The 19,140-nt window shown below is 31.2% G+C and overlaps 1 protein-coding gene and 1 long non-coding RNA gene across 2 annotated transcripts; both read right to left on the reverse strand.

Annotated features, from left to right (window-relative positions):
* Positions 1 to 396: 396 nt before the first annotated feature.
* LOC112098954 lies at positions 397 to 3,157 on the reverse strand. Its single transcript, XR_002905993.1, has 4 exons — positions 2,630 to 3,157; positions 2,188 to 2,229; positions 2,000 to 2,090; positions 397 to 575 (listed from the first exon to the last, which is right to left on the reverse strand). It is a non-coding gene; the product is annotated as an uncharacterized LOC112098954 (long non-coding RNA).
* Positions 3,158 to 4,723: 1,566 nt separating this feature from the next.
* Positions 4,724 to 12,307, reverse strand: LOC18045131 (LRR receptor-like serine/threonine-protein kinase FLS2). The gene is made up of 9 exons (XM_024186089.1): positions 11,671 to 12,307; positions 11,319 to 11,462; positions 10,825 to 11,043; positions 10,106 to 10,249; positions 9,612 to 9,830; positions 8,890 to 9,033; positions 8,396 to 8,614; positions 5,207 to 7,195; positions 4,724 to 5,076 (listed from the first exon to the last, which is right to left on the reverse strand). Exons 1-9 carry the CDS (start codon positions 12,305 to 12,307, stop codon positions 4,724 to 4,726), a joined length of 4,068 nt encoding a protein of 1,355 aa, XP_024041857.1.
* Positions 12,308 to 19,140: the final 6,833 nt, after the last annotated feature.

Below are 19,140 nucleotides of genomic sequence, written 5' to 3' on the forward strand. Positions count from 1 at the left end.
TCAAAATTTCTTGACATTTCAAGTGATAATTTATAATCAAAATTATTTGTTTCATATTCTTTTTTATTATTAATTAAGTTTAATTAAGCCCCATCTATTAAGAAAAAAAAATGAAATGTTGCCTTAGTGTTAAAATTATTTGATAATTTAAGTGATCATTACTACTCCAAGTAATAATTTATCATTTTAGTTATTATTTGTTTCATTATTTTGTAATTTGTTTAATTTTTCACACGAAAATAACTATGGTGACAATTTTAAATTACCAATTAAACCTTCTTCTTTTTTTTAGTGCAATTGGTAATTTGTAAATTTTTTATTTTAAAAATCAAATAATACATACACACATTATTATTTTGATATTTCATCAGAGCTTGTAAAATGAAACCCATAAACAAAGGCATCCCAAATTTTGTAATTACAAAAAAAAAAAAAAAAAACGTAAAGAAGAGAGTTGGCGGGTGCACGCCATACGCGAATTAATTTTCACCATCATCTTCCACCATATGTCGTGAGCAATGGAGGCTTTCCCTCCCCACTACCATTACAAAAAAGGTGTCGAAAAAGGTGTCGACCTGTGTCACACCCCCATCCAAGAAGTGAGCTAAAAATTATGAAACTCCAAAGCACTGTCTAAGCATAGCACACAGGCTACTTCCAGCATCTCCATTAACAAAATACTTGAAAAAAGCAAGGCATTCTATGAAAACATGCTCAAAGATTCCAAAAGAAAATTGACATTTAAACACATAAGAATCAATCTTAAGAATCCATCAATTTTGCAATCAAGCGAAAAAAAGTCAATCTCTGATCTATAAGACCAAAATTCAAAGTCTATAATTTCAATGATCAAATAACAAATGATGTACAAATAAAATTCATGGAAATCTATAGAAACCTTTGGCATTATTTTAGACCATGTAAAAAGCACAGGCCTTGTTCAATAGTCCCTTTAAATTATTGGGTTGGTTCAATTACTATACAAATTTGCAGATATAATCTAGACATGTAAAGCACCTAGAATATAACATCTTAGCTCAAATTTAGTTACAGTTATTACTATTTCTATGACCCAATACAGAGTTACAGAAAACTGGTTTATTGACAGGAAACGCCAATAACCTAAGCTTCTGATTTTCTTTAAAAATTCAATACTATTCAGAATATTGTGAAAACTTCCAAAATATTATTAGACACAACATATAAAATTTTCAAGCCATTTGGACAACTCCATAATTGGTTCTCACAGGATTGAACTAAACAAATCAAAACTGTCTTTTTAATTCACACAAAAACAGCTGAGCTTTGGTGATTTATTAAAATTAAAATACTCAATATGTTGGGATGAAAATTCCCAGAACATAATTACACATATAACTTGATAACGTATTAAAAGTTCAAGACATTCTGATATCATTAAGCTAATGTTTCATAAGATCAAACACAAGTGAATAGTTCTGTCAAGGGGTTTAGGGCTAAAGTAGTGGAGTTTGAAAAATCATAAAAAACAAAAGAGAACCAGTTGTTCAATTACCAAGGAACTTTTAACATTTAAAATACATTTAAAATAGACTTATTGAAGTTTAATATCTCAAAATTTTAGCTCATGTTGACACCAATAGATTATTCGTTTATAACACCAAACATGGTACATACACAGTTTTTGAAAAATTCCAACAGCAACTGACCAATTTGACGAATCCATTAAAAATCAACCATTAGTTCAATTCATTACAAAATGTCCAGAATCGAAATATACAATTTAGCTTGTATTACTCAAAATTTGAAGCTAATCAAGCATCATTTAGTCATATTTTCAAACAATCAAAGTTATGATAATAGTTCAACAATCTTTAAATTTTCTGCAGAATCAATAAACTATTTATAATCTTTTCAGTTCAATAATCAATTTTCTGGCAAAATTAGACATGCAAAACCAACAACAACCTTACTTTTCAGTTTTGAGATAACAAAACATCAATTGCACAAAGTTACCTACCTAAATCACAAGCTTTAACTTCCTAGCCTCTTAATAAAGCTTTCTGTCACCTTTGCAAGTATTAACCTCGGCCTTGACATTACCAAAAAGCCTACCCAAAATAAAATTAAAAAAAAAAAAAGATTATCAATCACACTTCCATTAAACAAAGTCATAAGAGCTTATTTAAAAATTGAGGTGTCTTTTACCTCTTGACGAATAGCTCAAGTCCAAACTTCCAATCTATAGCACTACATAATTGAAACATACAACCACCGATCAACAAATAACCCAAAAAATTGCTAACAGTTTCAATTAAAAATAAAAGCTGGTGATTATATAGCATCAGTATATAGCATTAAATCATCAAGGAACAGTATACGATGGTGAGTCTCTAGAAACATCAATAAAAGTTTCTGAAAAACAGCAAAAAAACAACTTAAAAGTAATATAATGAATATCAACACATATAAAATAAGATTGGTCAAAAAATTAAAAATAAAAGAAAAAGAAGCTGAATGGATAAATCTTTACAAAATTTGTGGGTACCCATTTTTAGTATTCCGAACAATGAGTGTGGAGCTCAAAACGAGCAAACAACACCGAAAACCAAACAAGAAAAAATTAGTATATCAAGAGAAAAAAATTAACTTGTTTTGAGGGTTTTCGCTGGTGGCTTCAGGAAGCCCACGCGGCCACGATTTTGGCCAAAGCTAGGATGACGGCAGTGAAGGTTGAAGAACTGATGGTATAGTCAATGGTGGGACAGAAATAATGGTGGGCGGTTGGAAACGCAGCAACAGACGTGATACCAACTTTGCCTCTCCCTAGCTCTCGTATACAAACCAAATACTAGGGTAGATGACTCCAATTGGTTGATTAGTGTGAGAGAGACAATGGATTTGATTTTAGGTAATGAGCAAAGAAATCAGATGATAGAAATTATGGATTTCAAAGAGGGAAGAAATTTAGGGATTTCCCTTTTAAGAAAGCGAAGAAATCAGATCGGCGAGAGTGGGGCCGGGGGGGTTAAATGGATGAGAAAAATTATGGATTTCAAATGAATGAGAAATCTGATGGTATAAAATGTTTATTAATATATACTTGAGAACCAACATCTCAAGTTCAATCGAACGGTTTGATTTCAATTTTCAATATGGTGTCCGGGCTTAGTGCCGGGCATTGTAGCTTTAACCCTTATACAACTGTTAATATATAAGAACTTGTATTGGTGAATTTACAGACATAATAAATTAGGTGTAAAATCTATAATGTACTTATCGTAAACGACAACTTTATGGAGCAATAATCCTAGTTTTCTTTTCTAATTTTATGAGCAAGTAAAACTCGTTATATTTTGCTTCATTAAAAAAGAATAGTAAATGGCTTGCCTAGCTTTGAGCAAAGTATTTAGATCATTTGATATGTAATAGGTGCCATTTCTCAATCTACCAGCTTTGATATTGACAAAATGCAGTACACGCATAAGCTGATTATAGTAAACAATTTGGCAAGAGTTCTCTATAGAAAATTAATGGGGACAAATGACCTTAGAAATTGAATAAGATGCTGCAAATTGACCAAGTGACAAATCCGTTCCCATCCGAACCATAGCTAATTTAGAATGAATATTTGAAAATAAGAGAAGGCAAGACACATGTGGGCACAGCAACCGAGGAAAGCAGACCTAGCGTTGGCATGAATTAAAAGTTAGATAATACTCTTACACACTATTTTTGAAGGCATTCATGGCAAAGATTATAATTCACTACCAGTGAAAGAAAAGAAAATCAATTTGATTGTCTCATACGTCTAGCTCTTCAACATTTTAAAGCAACGAGCATCTAAATTTTAAGAAACCCATTACAATTTCCTTTGCATTGATTCTCTGCTTTGGTGAGTCTACAATACACTCTATAGCTAAATTGAAGACAAATGACACACGTTACTCTTTGGTCATAAAATGTTTGTCTTCCCAAGCTAGTAGATTTGCATCAACAATTGTCGTAACTGAAATGAGTAGCGAATCATTAACCCAATACTTTAATCTCATTTTCTTCTGAAAAAATTTCATCTGTGACTTTAGTGTAATATATGTTCTTTTCTAATTTTAAGAATATCATTTTAAAAGGAATTGTAAATAGCTTCCCTAGTTTGAGCAAAGTATTTAGGTCATCTGACATATAATAAGGTCCATTTCTCAACCTGCCAGCTTTGGTTTTCATAAAATGCGATATACACATAAAGTAATGGGTATAAAACTAAATGCACTGAAATTTTCAATCCTTCTAAATCCTACAAAATATTCATAATTTTCCACACATGAAGCAAAAGAACAATAATTAAATCACACTGACCTGATTATACCAAATGAAAGTCCAAATTTTCCCTATAGAAAAAATATAAATATAATTAAACCTAAACAAATGGCAAAAATCTCCATGGAAACTTGAAGGGACTCAAATTGCACAATAACAAATCACCTTAGAAATTGAATAAAATGCAGCAAACTAACCAAGTGTCAAATCCGCTCCCTTCCGAATCATAGCTAATTGAGAATGAATATTTGAAAGTGAGAGAAGGCAGGATCACATGCGGGCACAGCAACCAAGGAAAGCAGACCTAGCATTGGCACGAATTAAAAGTTAGACAATACCCATACACAATTATTGGAGGTATTCATTGCAAAGATTACAAATCATTACCGGTGAAAGAAAAGAAAATCAATTTGAGTGTCACATGCGTCTACCGCTTAACATTTTTAAGCAATGAGTCTCTAATTTTTAAGAGTCTTGTTACAATTTCTTTTGCATTGATTCTCTGCTCTGGTGATTCTACAGTACACTTCATAGCCAAATTGAAGATAAATGACACGCATTGCCCTTTGGTCGTAAAATGTTCGTCCTTCTGACTTAACAGATTTGCATCAACAATTTCCATAACTGAAATGGGTAGTAAGTCATTAACCCAATGCTTTAATGTCATATCTCCAAAAAAGATTTCATCTGTGGGTTTCTTTCGGGTAAATGTTTCCATTAACATAATCCCAAAACTATAAACATCCCCATTTGTGGATACTTGTCCTTCTCTTCCATACTCTATGGATTGCAACAATTACACAGTAAGATAATATAATTTATAATATTATGCGTAAATGAAGATCAAAACAAATAAATAACATATCAGAAATTATTAAAGAAATAAAAAAATATTTATTATGTAACAAACCTGGTGCCATATAGCCTATGGTGGCAAGTGTTTGTGTTTGAGTCAAAGATTGATCTTCTTTGAGTAAGGGCTTTGCCATGCCAAAATCACTCAAATGAGCAACCATATTATCATCTAACAATACATTGCTGGGCTTTAAGTCACAGTGAATTATTGGCACTGAATAACCAAAGTGCAGATATTCCAAAGCTGATGCAACATCTATCATTATGTTCAATCTTTGAAAAATATCCAAAATGTAGTTGCTCGAATACAAACACTTCTCCAGACTTCCATGAGGCATGTATTCTAATACCAATGCTTTAAAATCATCACTTGAACAACTGCTAATGATTTTTATAATGTTTCGATGGCGAATACGTTTTATCATGTCACATTCAATATCAAAACTCTTAAATGCTCTTCCATATTGTAGGTCAAAAACCTTTACTGCAACCTCCATCCCATCCTGAATTCTTGCCTTGTAAACAGAGCCAAAACCTCCTCTGCCGATTAGATTGTTTTCACTAAATCCGTTTGTAGCTTGAAAAATTTCTAGGTATGTAAACCTTCTCTGATTTGATATTCGTGGCATATTAGCATCATTTGGCAGTGGTTTCCCTCTCTTTCGATATCTTAATATAAACAAAATCACTGCCATCATAAATATAGTACTCAATGGCAAGACAATCCCTATGAGAAGATCATTTTTCCTTGATGTGTGATGGATTCTAGTTCTGCACGGTGGGACTTGTAGATTGGGCATACCACACAATAATTCATTTCCCTCGAATGATTCAGTTGAGAAATTTCTAAAAGGTCCCTTATTAGGAATCTCCCCTTCCAACTTATTGAAAGAAACATTTATATCTTTGAGATCTAACAATTTCTCTAAAGATATAGGAATAGTTCCAGAGAGATTATTATTGGATAAATTTAAGGATTTCAAGTTTATCAAATCACCAATTGAATCGGGAATTGAGCCTTGTAATCTATTATATTCTAAAAAGAGATATTGTAGATCTTTTAGGCCTCCAATTGTTGTTGGGATAACATCTGAAAAATTATTCATCGACAAATCTACTTGTACCAAAACCTTCAAATTTCCAATCTCTGATGGGAGTGGACCAGTAAAAAAATTTGAAGACAAGTCAAGGTACAAAATGTCCTTAAGGTTCCATAAAGTTGAAGGAATAGAAGTTAGCTTATTGGAGCCCAAATAGAGATTCCTTAGATTAGTGAGATTGCCAAAGCATGCTGGTACGAATCCATCAAGCTTATTGCCCCCAGAGTCCAACTCAAACAGTGCAGCTAAACGACAAAGATCATCTGGGATTGATCCTTCCAATTGATTATCTTCCAAACTCAATAATTGAAGCTTTTGTAATTTGCCAACAGCAATCGGAATTGATCCATTCAAGTTGTTTCCTCCTAAATAAATTGCTATCAAGTTGGTCAAGTTGCCGATCTCTTCAGGGATGCCGCCACTAATGTTGCAATTGTGCATCCGAAAGTCTTCCATAGATTGAGAAAGATTGCCTATAGCCCTTGGAAGAATGCCACCTAGTGGATTATTATAGAAGCCAAAATACTCCAAATACTTGCAATTTGACAACGAGGATAGAAACCTCAATTTTGGAGTTGAAGATGTCAAATAATTGTCATTTAAACCAAGCCACTTAAGGTTTCTTAAATTGCCAAATGTGTTTGGAATAAAACCGGAGAATGAGTTCTCTTCCAATGCTAGTTTGGAGAGCTTAGAAGCATTGAAGATGAAACTAGGAATTGTGCCACTAAAATTATTACCCCACAAGTGAAGTTCTTCAAGATTTGGAAGTCGGACGTCTCCGCTTGATGCAAGTCTTCCCGAGAGTGAGTTACTCTGAAGATGAAGTGATTTGAGTGTTGACACATTGAAGATTGTAGTTGGGACAACACCAACTAATTTGTTAAAACTAAACGCCATCCATTCTAGATTATGGAGATTACCGATTTCATGTGGTATCTCACCTGTATTTTGAAACAAAAAATAATTCAAATTTATTTTTAATAATAAATTACACACTTTTAAATCATGAAATGAGTATTCGTAATTAAAATTATTAAATATGAGTTTAAGATGAATTATTATACATAGATAAAATGTTAATAAAATTTTAAATTTTTATTCTTTTTAATTAAATATAAATATTAATAATTCCAGTATTCATGTCATTATTAAATTAAAAAAATAAAGAAACCACTCATTTTAATATTAATTTGAATTAGTAATATAATATTTGTATGAACATAAGAATTTTTTTCAAAACTAAACTTTTACATTATTTTTCTAGGTCCTACTACAGTGAATATATGAATTGATATCATGGTGGAAGAATATTGATTTCATGTTTTAAAAAACAATTAATCTATTTTAGACTTTCCTTTACAAAATAAAAACACTTTTTTTTATGCCTAAATAAACGTCTGAACTTAACCGCCATTATCAGAAACTGTTGCTTGTTTTTTACTTCTTCTTCCCTACTACTTATTGTATCACTAACTTTTGAACTTTTGGTATAAACATAAGCAAAGAAGAAACATTGCCAATTAATTCTTAATTCTTTTACAAACTTACGTCATGGAATTAGATTAAAATTGGATGCGCTACTGTCATGGTATTCTGCAATAGCAACTGACAGATGAAGTAGACAACATCAATTGAACACCATTTCTATTTGCAATCTCTAAAATTAATTTAACTTTTCACACTTATAGATATTGTTCAATCTTTCTAATTCTCCATTTGATTTTGGACCCTAGAAAGACAATTAAAAAAATGAACAAAAAAAGAAAGTAAAGAAAAACATATAATCTGCTTGATAGATTATCAAAATTTGTCGAGTGATCACAAAATAAAAGAAAATGCAATAGAAAAGAGAAAGAGAAAAACTAACACAGTGAAAGAAATAGAAGGTTTATGCTTGTTAGACATTCGTTAATCTTAGAGCCATTAAGTCTTAGATTTTTAATTAGGCAATGAAACGATGTATTTTAATTTTAATAAGGAAAGTCTAAAATAATTTAAATCATAGACTCACTAAAATGCTTAAACAAAATTGATTTTCGAGCAAATAAACACCTGCTATTCTAGGAACAAGCGCACAGTGGTCCAGGTAAAATACTCGAAGTGATAACTAAAAACATGACATAAATATAAATCACACGTACCTTGGAGTCTGTTTTGGTAAAGAGATAAATACTTAAGCTTGGTCAAATTGCCGATTTCTTTTGGTATGTCTCCCGACAAGCCATTGACCGACAAATATAATGTTTGTAGAAGTTTGCACCTTGATAAAGTCGATGGGATTTTGCCGTCAAAGCTGTTTACGCTTAGAAAGAGGATTTCCAGAAAAGGAAGGTTGTTGCAAATATTTGCCGGGAGTTCACCTGGGAGTTCACCAAATAATATCTTTATATTCAAAATGAATATTTTCTAGTAAAGAAGACTTAAATAACATAAAGGAAGGGATTGGACCAGAGAGCTGGTTATAGCTAAGATAAAGTTTTTGAAGTGAAGATGGATTCCCAAGTTGAGAAGGAACGATGCCTGTTAAGAAATCATTTGTTAGCGATGGCATCACCAATTATATAAAGATAAACAGTGATTTCATGTCAAATATTTTATGTTGATGTCACAAATGCATATTATTAGCCAAAACTACCTGTCAAGTTATTAACTGACAAATCCAAATTCGATAGAGAAGAAAGATTGAAGATTGATGAAGGAATGGTTCCAGTTAAGAAATTATTTTGTAGCCATAACTCCTCTAATTCTGCAAGATTCCCGAGCTCTTCTGGAATTTCTCCTAAAATCCATCAGTAACATATGCTTTAACTATTTTAACTTATTAAAAACAAAAACAAAAAAAAAGTAAAGAAAAACATCTAATCTGCTTGATAGATTATCAAAATTTGTTGAGTGATCACAAAATAGAAGAAAATGCAATAGAAAAGAGAAAGAGAAAAACTAACAAAGTGAAAGAAATAGAAGGTTTATGCTTGTTAGACGTTTGTTAATCTTAGAGCCGTTAGTCTTAGAATTTTAATTAGGCAATGAAACGATGTGTTTTAATTTGAATAAGGAAAGCGTAAAATAATTTAAATCATAGACTAAGAAAGGCATAAACAACATGTGTCATGATCTTATACAAAATTTAAGAAAGATTAGAATATGAGAGGATCCAAATCCCCTTATCTATTATAATTCTCTGCTGATTCAAAGTTACCGTCAACATTTATTATAAGGGTTCCAATTAAAATGCTTAAACAAAATTGATTTTCAAGCAAATAAACACCTGTTATTCTAGGAACGAGCGCACAGTGGTCCAGGTAAAATACTCGGAGTGATAACTAAAAAAATGAGATAAATAGAAATCATACATACCTTGGAGTTTGTTTTGGTCAAGATATAAATACTTAAGCTTGGTCAAATTGCCGATTTCTTTTGGTACGCCTCCCGAGAAGTCATTGATCGACAAAGATAATGTTTGTAGATGTTTGCACCTTGGTAAAGTCGATGGGATTTTGCCGTCAAAGTTGTTTTCGTCTAGAAACAGGATTTGCAAAAGAGGAAGGTTGCTGCAAATATTTGCAAGGAGTTCACCTGGGAGTTCACCAAATAATATCTTTATATTCAAAATGAATATTTTCTAGTAAAGAAGACTTAAATAACATAAAGGAAGGGATTGGACCAGAGAGCTGGTTATAGCTAAGATAAAGTTTTTGAAGTGAAGATGGATTCCCAACTTGAGAAGGAATGATGCATGCTAAGAAATCATTTGTTAGCGATGACATCTCCAATTATATAAAGATAAGCAGTGATTTCATGTCAAATATTTTATGTTGATGTCACAAATGCATATTATTAGCAAATACTACCTGTCAAGTTATTAACTGACAACTTCAAACTCGATAGAGAAGAAAGATTGAAGATTGATGAAGGAACCGCTCCAGTTAAGAAATTATTTTGTAGCCATAACATCTCTAATTCAGCAAGATTCCCGAGCTCCTCTGGAATTTCTCCTAAAATCCATCAGTAACATATGCTTTAACTATTTTAACTTATTAAAAACAAAAAAAAGAAAGTAAAGAAAAACATCTAATCTGCTTGATAGATTATCAAAATTTGTTGAGTGATCACAAAATAGAAGAAAATGCAATAGAAAAGAGAAAGAGAAAAACTAACAAAGTGAAAGAAATAGAAGGTTTATGCTTGTTAGACGTTTGTTAATCTTAGAGCCGTTAGTCTTAGAATTTTAATTAGGCAATGAAACGATGTGTTTTAATTTGAATAAGGAAAGCGTAAAATAATTTAAATCATAGACTAAGAAAGGCATAAACAACACGTGTCATGATCTTATACAAAATTTAAGAAAGATTAGAATATGAGAGGATCCAAATCCCCTTATCTATTATAATTCTCTGCTGATTCAAAGTTACCGTCAACATTTATTATAAGGGTTCCAATTAAAATGCTTAAACAAAATTGATTTTCAAGCAAATAAACACCTGTTATTCTAGGAACGAGCGCACAGTGGTCCAGGTAAAATACTCGGAGTGATAACTAAAAAAATGAGATAAATAGAAATCATACATACCTTGGAGTTTGTTTTGGTCAAGATATAAATACTTAAGCTTGGTCAAATTGCCGATTTCTTTTGGTACGTCTCCCGAGAAGTCATTGATCGACAAAGATAATGTTTGTAGATGTTTGCACCTTGGTAAAGTCGATGGGATTTTGCCGTCAAAGTTGTTTTCGTCTAGAAACAGGATTTGCAAAAGAGGAAGGTTGCTGCAAATATTTGCAAGGAGTTCACCTGGGAGTTCACCAAATAATATCTTTATATTCAAAGTGAATATTTTCTAGTAAAGAAGACTTAAATAACATAAAGGAAGGGATTGGACCAGAGAGCTGGTTATAGCTAAGATAAAGTTTTTGAAGTGAAGATGGATTCCCAAGTTGAGAAGGAACGATGCCTGTTAAGAAATCATTTGTTAGCGATGGCATCACCAATTATATAAAGATAAACAGTGATTTCATGTCAAATATTTTATGTTGATGTCACAAATGCATATTATTAGCCAAAACTACCTGTCAAGTTATTAACTGACAAATCCAAATTCGATAGAGAAGAAAGATTGAAGATTGATGAAGGAATGGTTCCAGTTAAGAAATTATTTTGTAGCCATAACTCCTCTAATTCTGCAAGATTCCCGAGCTCTTCTGGAATTTCTCCTAAAATCCATGGGTAACATATGCGTTAACTATTTTAACTGATTATTAACCGACACTCAAGAAGAAAAAAATGAAATAAAAAAAGCTTTTGCCTGAAGAGAGATAAAAAAAAAATTACTCAATAGAATTAAATAATTATAGGCTGACAGGATTAATAAATGTGAGACATTATTAATTTTCATCAATTAATTAAACTCATTGATCATACCTTGGAGTTTGTTCCCTCCAAGATATAACCCGATAAGCGTTGTCACGTTGCCAACTTCTTTTGGTATGGTCCCCGAAAAATCATTGAGCGATAAAGATATCTTTCGCAGCCGTTTGCAGCTTGATAAAGTGGATGGTATCTTGCCATGAAACATGTTACTTTTAAGAAATAGGGATTCCAAATTGGAAAGGTGATCGCAAAATTTTGGTGGGAGTTCGCCAAATAGTGTATTGTTTCTAAAATCAATAGAAAGTAAAGAAGACATGTTGAAGATAGAGGCCGGAATGGAACCAGAAAACCAATTAAAACTGAGATCAAGTGATTGAAGAGACGAAAGATTCCCGAGTTCAGAAGGGATAGTGCCCGTGAGATTTAACCCAGATATATTCAAGGCTGTGACTCTATGAGTACGGACATCACAAGTGAGGCCCGTCCAACTACAGACAGAGCTACTTGTGTTCCAATTTCTAGCCAAAAAATTGGTTGGATCATCAGTTACATGACCTTTCAGGGCAAGAAGGGCTTGTTGGTCTATGGTAATACTTGTAGTGTTGGCTGATGCAATCATGAAGGAAAGAATCAAGCAATGGAGTAAGAGAAATCTGAGCATCATCCGGGCAGAAGGAATTCTTTCCATGAGACTAGAATATTTAGATTGTAAGTGTGTGCTTAATTGGATTGATAATGCAAGAACACTCATAGCTGCTTCCAAGCATATATAATGAAACCGAAATTTCGAAGAAGCAGCAAGAAAGAAAATAGAGGAGTGAAAAGGCTATGCTCATAACTTGCTGAAAGGTGCAAAATTGTATGTGGACCCGCTGAGTCAAGGCAGTCCTTCAGGTCCACACTCAAGATGATTGCAGTAAGTTTTGTTTTCCTTTATAATCATCCTATTAACTTATCGCAAAATAGTTCTACTCATTAAAAAAAAATTAAATTATTCTCCATATATAGTAACAAGACATATAATGCTCCTAGAAAAAAAAAATTATATTTCTATATGCTTTTTCTGAATTTGAGATAATTTACTAGTTCTGAAAAAAATTGTACGAACCGGTGGTGTCGTTGGGTAAAAAAGTTCTTCACGGGTCAATGAGGATGTCATAAGTTGACGCAAATTGCCGAAGTCAATGAAAGAAGAGACAATGAAACCGATTATTATTTTTATATAAGTATTCATATTCATTGAAGGAATTTAACAGTTCTCAATGGGACAATAGATGTTTGAGTGTTTTTGCTATTGGTATGATCATTCAAGGATTTACAAGTGCCAATAAAAATATAGGGAAAACCTATGGTGCAACTGTGGTACCGTGCCACAGTTGCTTCCAGCCGTTGGATGTCAGTGGACCCCACTTATTCAAGTGCATCCAACGGCTGGATGCAACTGTGGCACGGTACCATAGTTGCACCGTAGCCGGACCCAAAAATATAACCAAAAAGGAAAAATATGTGGCTTCAATTGTATTTGTGAGGGACACTCATTTCTGATCTTTAACTTGAATTGGTTTTTTTTTTCCTCCAAATTATGAATATCTCATGTGGAAATTGGAAATTTTTATCACCTATGATTGGCTAATATGGAAATTCTCTTTGAGCAATATATAATTCTCTTTTAAGAAGAAGAAGTTAGTGGCCTGTTAATTATGTGTGCTTTATGGGTTACAATTAGTACTATTTTCATTTCACTTTTATTAGGGATGATGACAGAACTAAATTTTTAAAATTTTCTCCGGAAAAAATAAATGTTTACAAAGGCGTCATGTGCATGCAATCCTACAGAATTTCGTAACTAATAATAAACTTGCAAGAGATTGAGATTGAACGATGATGAAGTACAGAGCAAATGCAAGAGCAAAAGAAAGAAAACTCGTTTTCAAAAAAAAAAAACACAACATAATGTTTATATTACTTTTATTTGCGAAAATTTTCAAAACATAATAGTTAATTCATACATACTGATTAATTTGTCAGATGTGTAATATAATTTTCGGCGAACGCGTTGCATTAAGTCACTCCTTCAGGTCCACTCCGAATCACTGGATATTTTACTCTCTTCTTATTATGTGGATCCAATCAAAACTTTCAACTTTTGGGATTCAGCCATCGGATTTAATAAAAACGTTGTTCAATGGCAAGAGCTTTGTTTATATGGTTTAGTTCTTATATTTTAATTTAGGAGTTTATTTAATTTTTATATATTGAAAAATACTTCAAAATACTTCTCTTATTAAATATATTAGGTTCCAGCCTTTAATATTTTCGTTTTAATGGTAATACCTTACAATAACAATCTTGGAGATATTAATGAAAAAATTTAATTCATCAAATTAGCCTAAAAAAAATAAAAATTAAAGAAATTTTTATGTTATTATTTTACTTTTATGATTAATTTGGTAAATTAAATTTTTGTATACAATTATTAGTAAGATTATTGTAATGATATTAAATATTACTTTCAGTTAGTTGATATTAATTTATTTAAAAATAGTTGTTTGTCAGATTCTAGTTAAAGTACAAAAAATACTATTTCTTTCATAATGATATTTATTGATTAATTTGGTAATTAATAATTAGTTAACTTGCTATTAAATTTTTTTAGATAAATTAATTAATATTAAGAATATTGTTGATAGGGTAGCATTATAAAGGTAAAGATAAGAATATAATATATTTAATACTAATAGTATTTTGAAGTACTTTTTAAAATATAAGAATTAAATGAGTATTTAAATCAAAATACAAAAACTAAACAAGCATTTACTTGATAAAAAATCACAAAAGTTGAATGTTTCAAAATTTTGACACCCAAGACTTATCTATTAAAAGAGGTCATGAGAATTAAAACTTAGATGAAACAGTGCCGTAACGTTATCACAAAGACGTGCTGAGATTTTCCTATTTTCAAATTTAAATTTGACACCCATAAGAGATAGCGATGGTGAGAGTGTGACTGCTCACTTGGAATTTAAATTTAATTACACGGTCGCATTCTCTCTCTGATATTTTTCGTATTCTCTTTCAAGAAGAATAAATTAGCGGGCCATTGAATAGTATTTATGCGTGCTTTATGGGTTATAACATTTTTGTCGATCCTTAGCTCGACTCAAAAGTCATGAATTGCAAAGCCAATGTAACAGAAGACAATCGGGTAATGACTAATTAAGTATTTATGATGGAGTGACACTCGCAAGTGCTTCTAAGTATTTATGATGAAACCTAAATTTCTCTCCACGTGAAAGAGAAAAATCAGAAAATAGAGGAGAGAAATTAAAGCGAGAAAAGATTCCTCTCCACGTGACAACAAACGTTGAAATGTTTTTGCTATTCGTTTGATGCTTCGAGGATTCACAGGTGCCGATAAGTCCAACAAAATTCCGCGGCTTGAATTGTATTTGTTAGGGGCACTCGTTTCTGATCTTTTAACTTGAATTAGTTTTTGTCGATCTCGCTGCAAAAATTATCTTCCAAGATGAAGAAATCAGTGGCCCATCGGTTATAACATTTTTGTCAATAGTCAACCCAACTCAGAAATTACGTGTTGCGAAGTCAATGAAAGAGAAGACAAAAGTCAATGAAAGCGAAGACAGCAAGACATATGGTGGGACACTTAAGTATCATTTGGGATTAAAGTAGAAATTTAATAAATTTCTTATTTCATAATTCTTTATAAAAATAATATTTAATAAATTTTATAAAAATTATTTATTTTATAATTTTTTATTTTACTGCAGTTTTTAAAAACAAGTTGAGATTTACTCTTCATAAGTAGCTTAAAATAAGCCACCACAATTTCTCAAAGTTTCTATTATAATATTAATAATTTAACAAAAAAATAATTATTTCTTATTTTTTTCATACACTGTAATACATAAGCTATTAGTATCGTATTACCACCACAATTTACTGTCACAACTAGTTTGAGTTCTCTCAGTATCAAAATTTTGATTTAGCAAGTTCATATTTTTTTTATATTTTAATATTATTTTCTATTATAAAATTAATGAGACTTATACATGATTACACAAATTTTTTTAAACAATGAACAAGTTCATGTGAAATTTAAACATAAGTCTTAAAATCAAATTCGTGACTATAATTTTTATCGTTCAATCTATTTATATTTTTTCTATAGTCACGGTATTCATTGCAACAAGTTGATTATCTGCTTTTAAGAGTCTTGTTACAATTTCCTTTGCATTGATTCTCTGCTTTGGTGATTCCACAGTAATGCTCTATAGCGAAATTGAAGACAAATGACATGAACTTAGCAGTTTTGCACCAACAACTTCCATAATTGAATTGGGTAGCATATCATTAACCCAACGCTTTAATGTCATTTTTCCATGAAAATTTTCATCTGTGGGTTTCTTCCCATTGAATGTTTCCATTATCATTATCCCAAAGCTGTAAACATCCCCATTTGTGGTTGCCTATCCTTCTCTTCCATACTCTATGGATTTCAACAATTACATGGTAAGATAAAATAATTAACAATAGCATGCTCAAATGAAGATCGTAAAAATAAATAACATATCATAAAGTATTAAAGAAATAAAAAAATTAATGTAGAACAAACTCGGTGGTGGCAAGTGTTTGTGTTTGAGTCAATGATTAATCTTCTCTGAGTAAGAGTTTTGCCATGCCAAAATCACTCAAATGAGCAACCGTATTATTGTCTAGCAAAACATTACTCGACTTTAAATCACAATGAATTATAGGTGTTGAATGACCAAAGTGTAGATATACCACAGCTGATGCAACATCTGTCATTATGTTTAATCTTTGAAAAATATCCAAAATGTAGTTGCTTGTATACAAACACTTACCCAGATTTCCATGAGGCATGTATTCTAATACCAATGCCTTAAAATCATCATTTGAACAACTACTAATGATTTTGATAAGGTTTTGATGGTGAATACTTTTCATCATATTGCATTCAACATTAAGGTTCTTAAATGCTCCTCCATATTGCAAGTTAAAAACCTTTACTACAACCTCCATCCCATCTTGAATTCGTGTCTTGTAAATAGAGCCAAAACCTCCTTTGCCGATTAGATTGTTTTAATTAAATCCGTTGTAGCTAGAAAAAGTTCTAGGTACGAAAACTTTCTCCAAGTTGCTACTAGTGGCATATTAGTATCATTTGGACTTTGGTATTCGTTTTCCTCTCTTTCCATATCTCTAGATCAACACAATGAGTACTATCATAAATACAGTACTCAATGGCAAGACAATCCCTAGGAGAGGATCATTTTCCCTTGATGTGTGGTGGATTCTAGTCTTTTAAATTTTTGAAAAAGCATAAAATACAGGTGGCTAGTGAATATTGCCCTTTTATTTATCAAGCTCATGTGTCATGTCTTGTCTTTTGAATTTAATGCCTTCTTTTATTTGTTTTATTACCCAATTCGTTCAAAATAATCACAATTATGCCACTTTTTAATTTATAGAATTTAGAATATTACCTTTAAGTTAGTAGAATTATCCAAATTTTTATTGGGATTGGGAATCTCGTCCTGAATCATATAGAGTTCAATTCAATATAAATTTTTTTAAAATTAATTTAAAATTAGTTGAGATTTAATATAAAATTTTTCCTAATTTATTATTTAGAATATCTGAAAATCTCAATCAAAATATTGATTGCCTTGACTATTGTTTTAATTTTTAATTAACTAAATTTAAAAAAATCATTTATCTTAAAATAAACAAAAATGATTGACCCAAGCACGAATCCAACAAATTCACTACTTTGCATTCACTTTTAGAGTTTATTTATTTATTATTTATTTTTTTAGCGACATTCAGTTTTAAAGTTTAGTTAAACTAAACAGATGAAGAAGAAAATAAATTAGGTTGTTGATTTACATATTAAATTTAGATAATGAATGGATAAAATGGGGACGTTGGTCTTTAGAATCGCAACTTGCAATATAAAGCAAGAAAAATGTGAGAGTCACAAGTTTTACCATTTCTCTCTTATATACATATCTATTAGGATGAGTTGAGCAGCCATATAACTCTTTAGTTCCAATAAAAGATAACAAATTAACTTTTCAAACAATATATATATAATTACGATGATTTTTCATTTGTTCGTTGGCTTTTGCACCTTGGTGCCGAAGCAACGAAGGACGTGGGGCAATTGCTGGATACGAAAATCACCCGCATGATTAACTATGAGAAGGCCCAATGACCAAGCCCAACAGAAAAAGGACCAAATGGAAGCCCAATATTCTTTCTACTCTTGACACACCAGACACAGCAAATGGAATCTTCCTCAAGCAAGACTTATTAAAATCACATTTATTAATTTTATTTCTTTTACTTTCAAAAAAAAATTGATAACAAAATAGCTAGGTTGAGAAATGTGGTCAAGAAGTGTGTGCAAATTTTAAAAAAAAATTATTATTATTTTCATAAATTTATTGATTGTATTTTCTAATTAAAAAAGGATACTTTTTTGTCTGTATAATATATATGAGGTTATATGTGGAACTGCATGAAAGATCAAACTTTTCAATATTAAATTTTACTAAAAATATAGTGTAGGATTAGGTGATTTTCACCTAAGAAAATTTTAAAAAAAAATCACCAAATACCATAATTAGTTTTAAACTTTTCAAAATTATTTTTGAGCGTCCCATTTGCTTCTTGAAATAACTTCTTATTTGTTGACATGAAGGGATAATGTGAAAGTGCCTCTATTGTAAATTAAATTATTATTATTATTATAGTTGTTATAGAACTTTATTTCTTGTTATACTCAAGATACACTCATAAATCACAGCTTATAATGATTTGGGTGGGGTACAAAAACAAAAACCTTTAGGACAGATTTGTATATTTTCATTTTTACAACAAAATCCATTTTTAGATGGACAGTCCCTCACACAATCAGAATCTTGGGTGCAACGAATTGGTAACCCTCCAGTGTAGGCTTCAGCACTTGGCAACTCAAAGATTGTGGTGCCTGCCAATTGACATCAATAATTCATGATTATATAGAAATGAAATAAAAAGCGAAATGTGTTAGCAATTATCAAAACAATATACAGAGAGAGAGAGATATTTGGGACATTGACTAACCATGTGCAACGATCATGAGTACGACCAAGAAAGTTAGTTTAAACGAGACTTTCTCCATTTGCTGTAAGAAAAAGATTATGCAGGATGTTTCTTTGAGTGGGAAAAAAAAATCTAAAAAAATTGTATGCAAGAACTTTGTTCTTCACCTCATATTTATAGAGATGTAATATACAAATGGTAAAATGGCACACCCAACTTCTACGTTATTTTATAGAAAAATCGCAATAAATCAAATAAACTTGCAACAAATTAATATTCAAATCATTAAACCTAGCCTAATAGGAAACAATAAAAAAAGGAAAAAAATTTTTTTTTTCATTTTTTTCCAGCTTCGCATTAACAACGCAGACACATTTTCCGTTGTTAGTAAAA

This window comes from Citrus clementina, unplaced genomic scaffold (assembly GCF_000493195.1).
Source record: "Citrus clementina cultivar Clemenules unplaced genomic scaffold, Citrus_clementina_v1.0 scaffold_4, whole genome shotgun sequence".
NCBI classification, from domain to species: domain Eukaryota; kingdom Viridiplantae; phylum Streptophyta; class Magnoliopsida; order Sapindales; family Rutaceae; genus Citrus; species Citrus x clementina.

Bases quoted from the DNA above. Each gene is read 5' to 3' on its own strand.
- LOC18045131 (XM_024186089.1), bottom strand. From the start codon at position 12,307: ATGGAAAGAATTCCTTCTGCCCGGATGATGCTCAGATTTCTCTTACTC. The intron at 11,463-11,670 runs GTATGATCAATG...CATGGATTTTAG, and splicing joins TGGAGGGAACAAACTCCAAG to GAGAAATTCCAGAAGAGCTC. The intron at 7,196-8,395 runs GTACGTGTGATT...TTCAAAATACAG, and splicing joins TTACCAAAACAGACTCCAAG to GTGAGATACCACATGAAATC.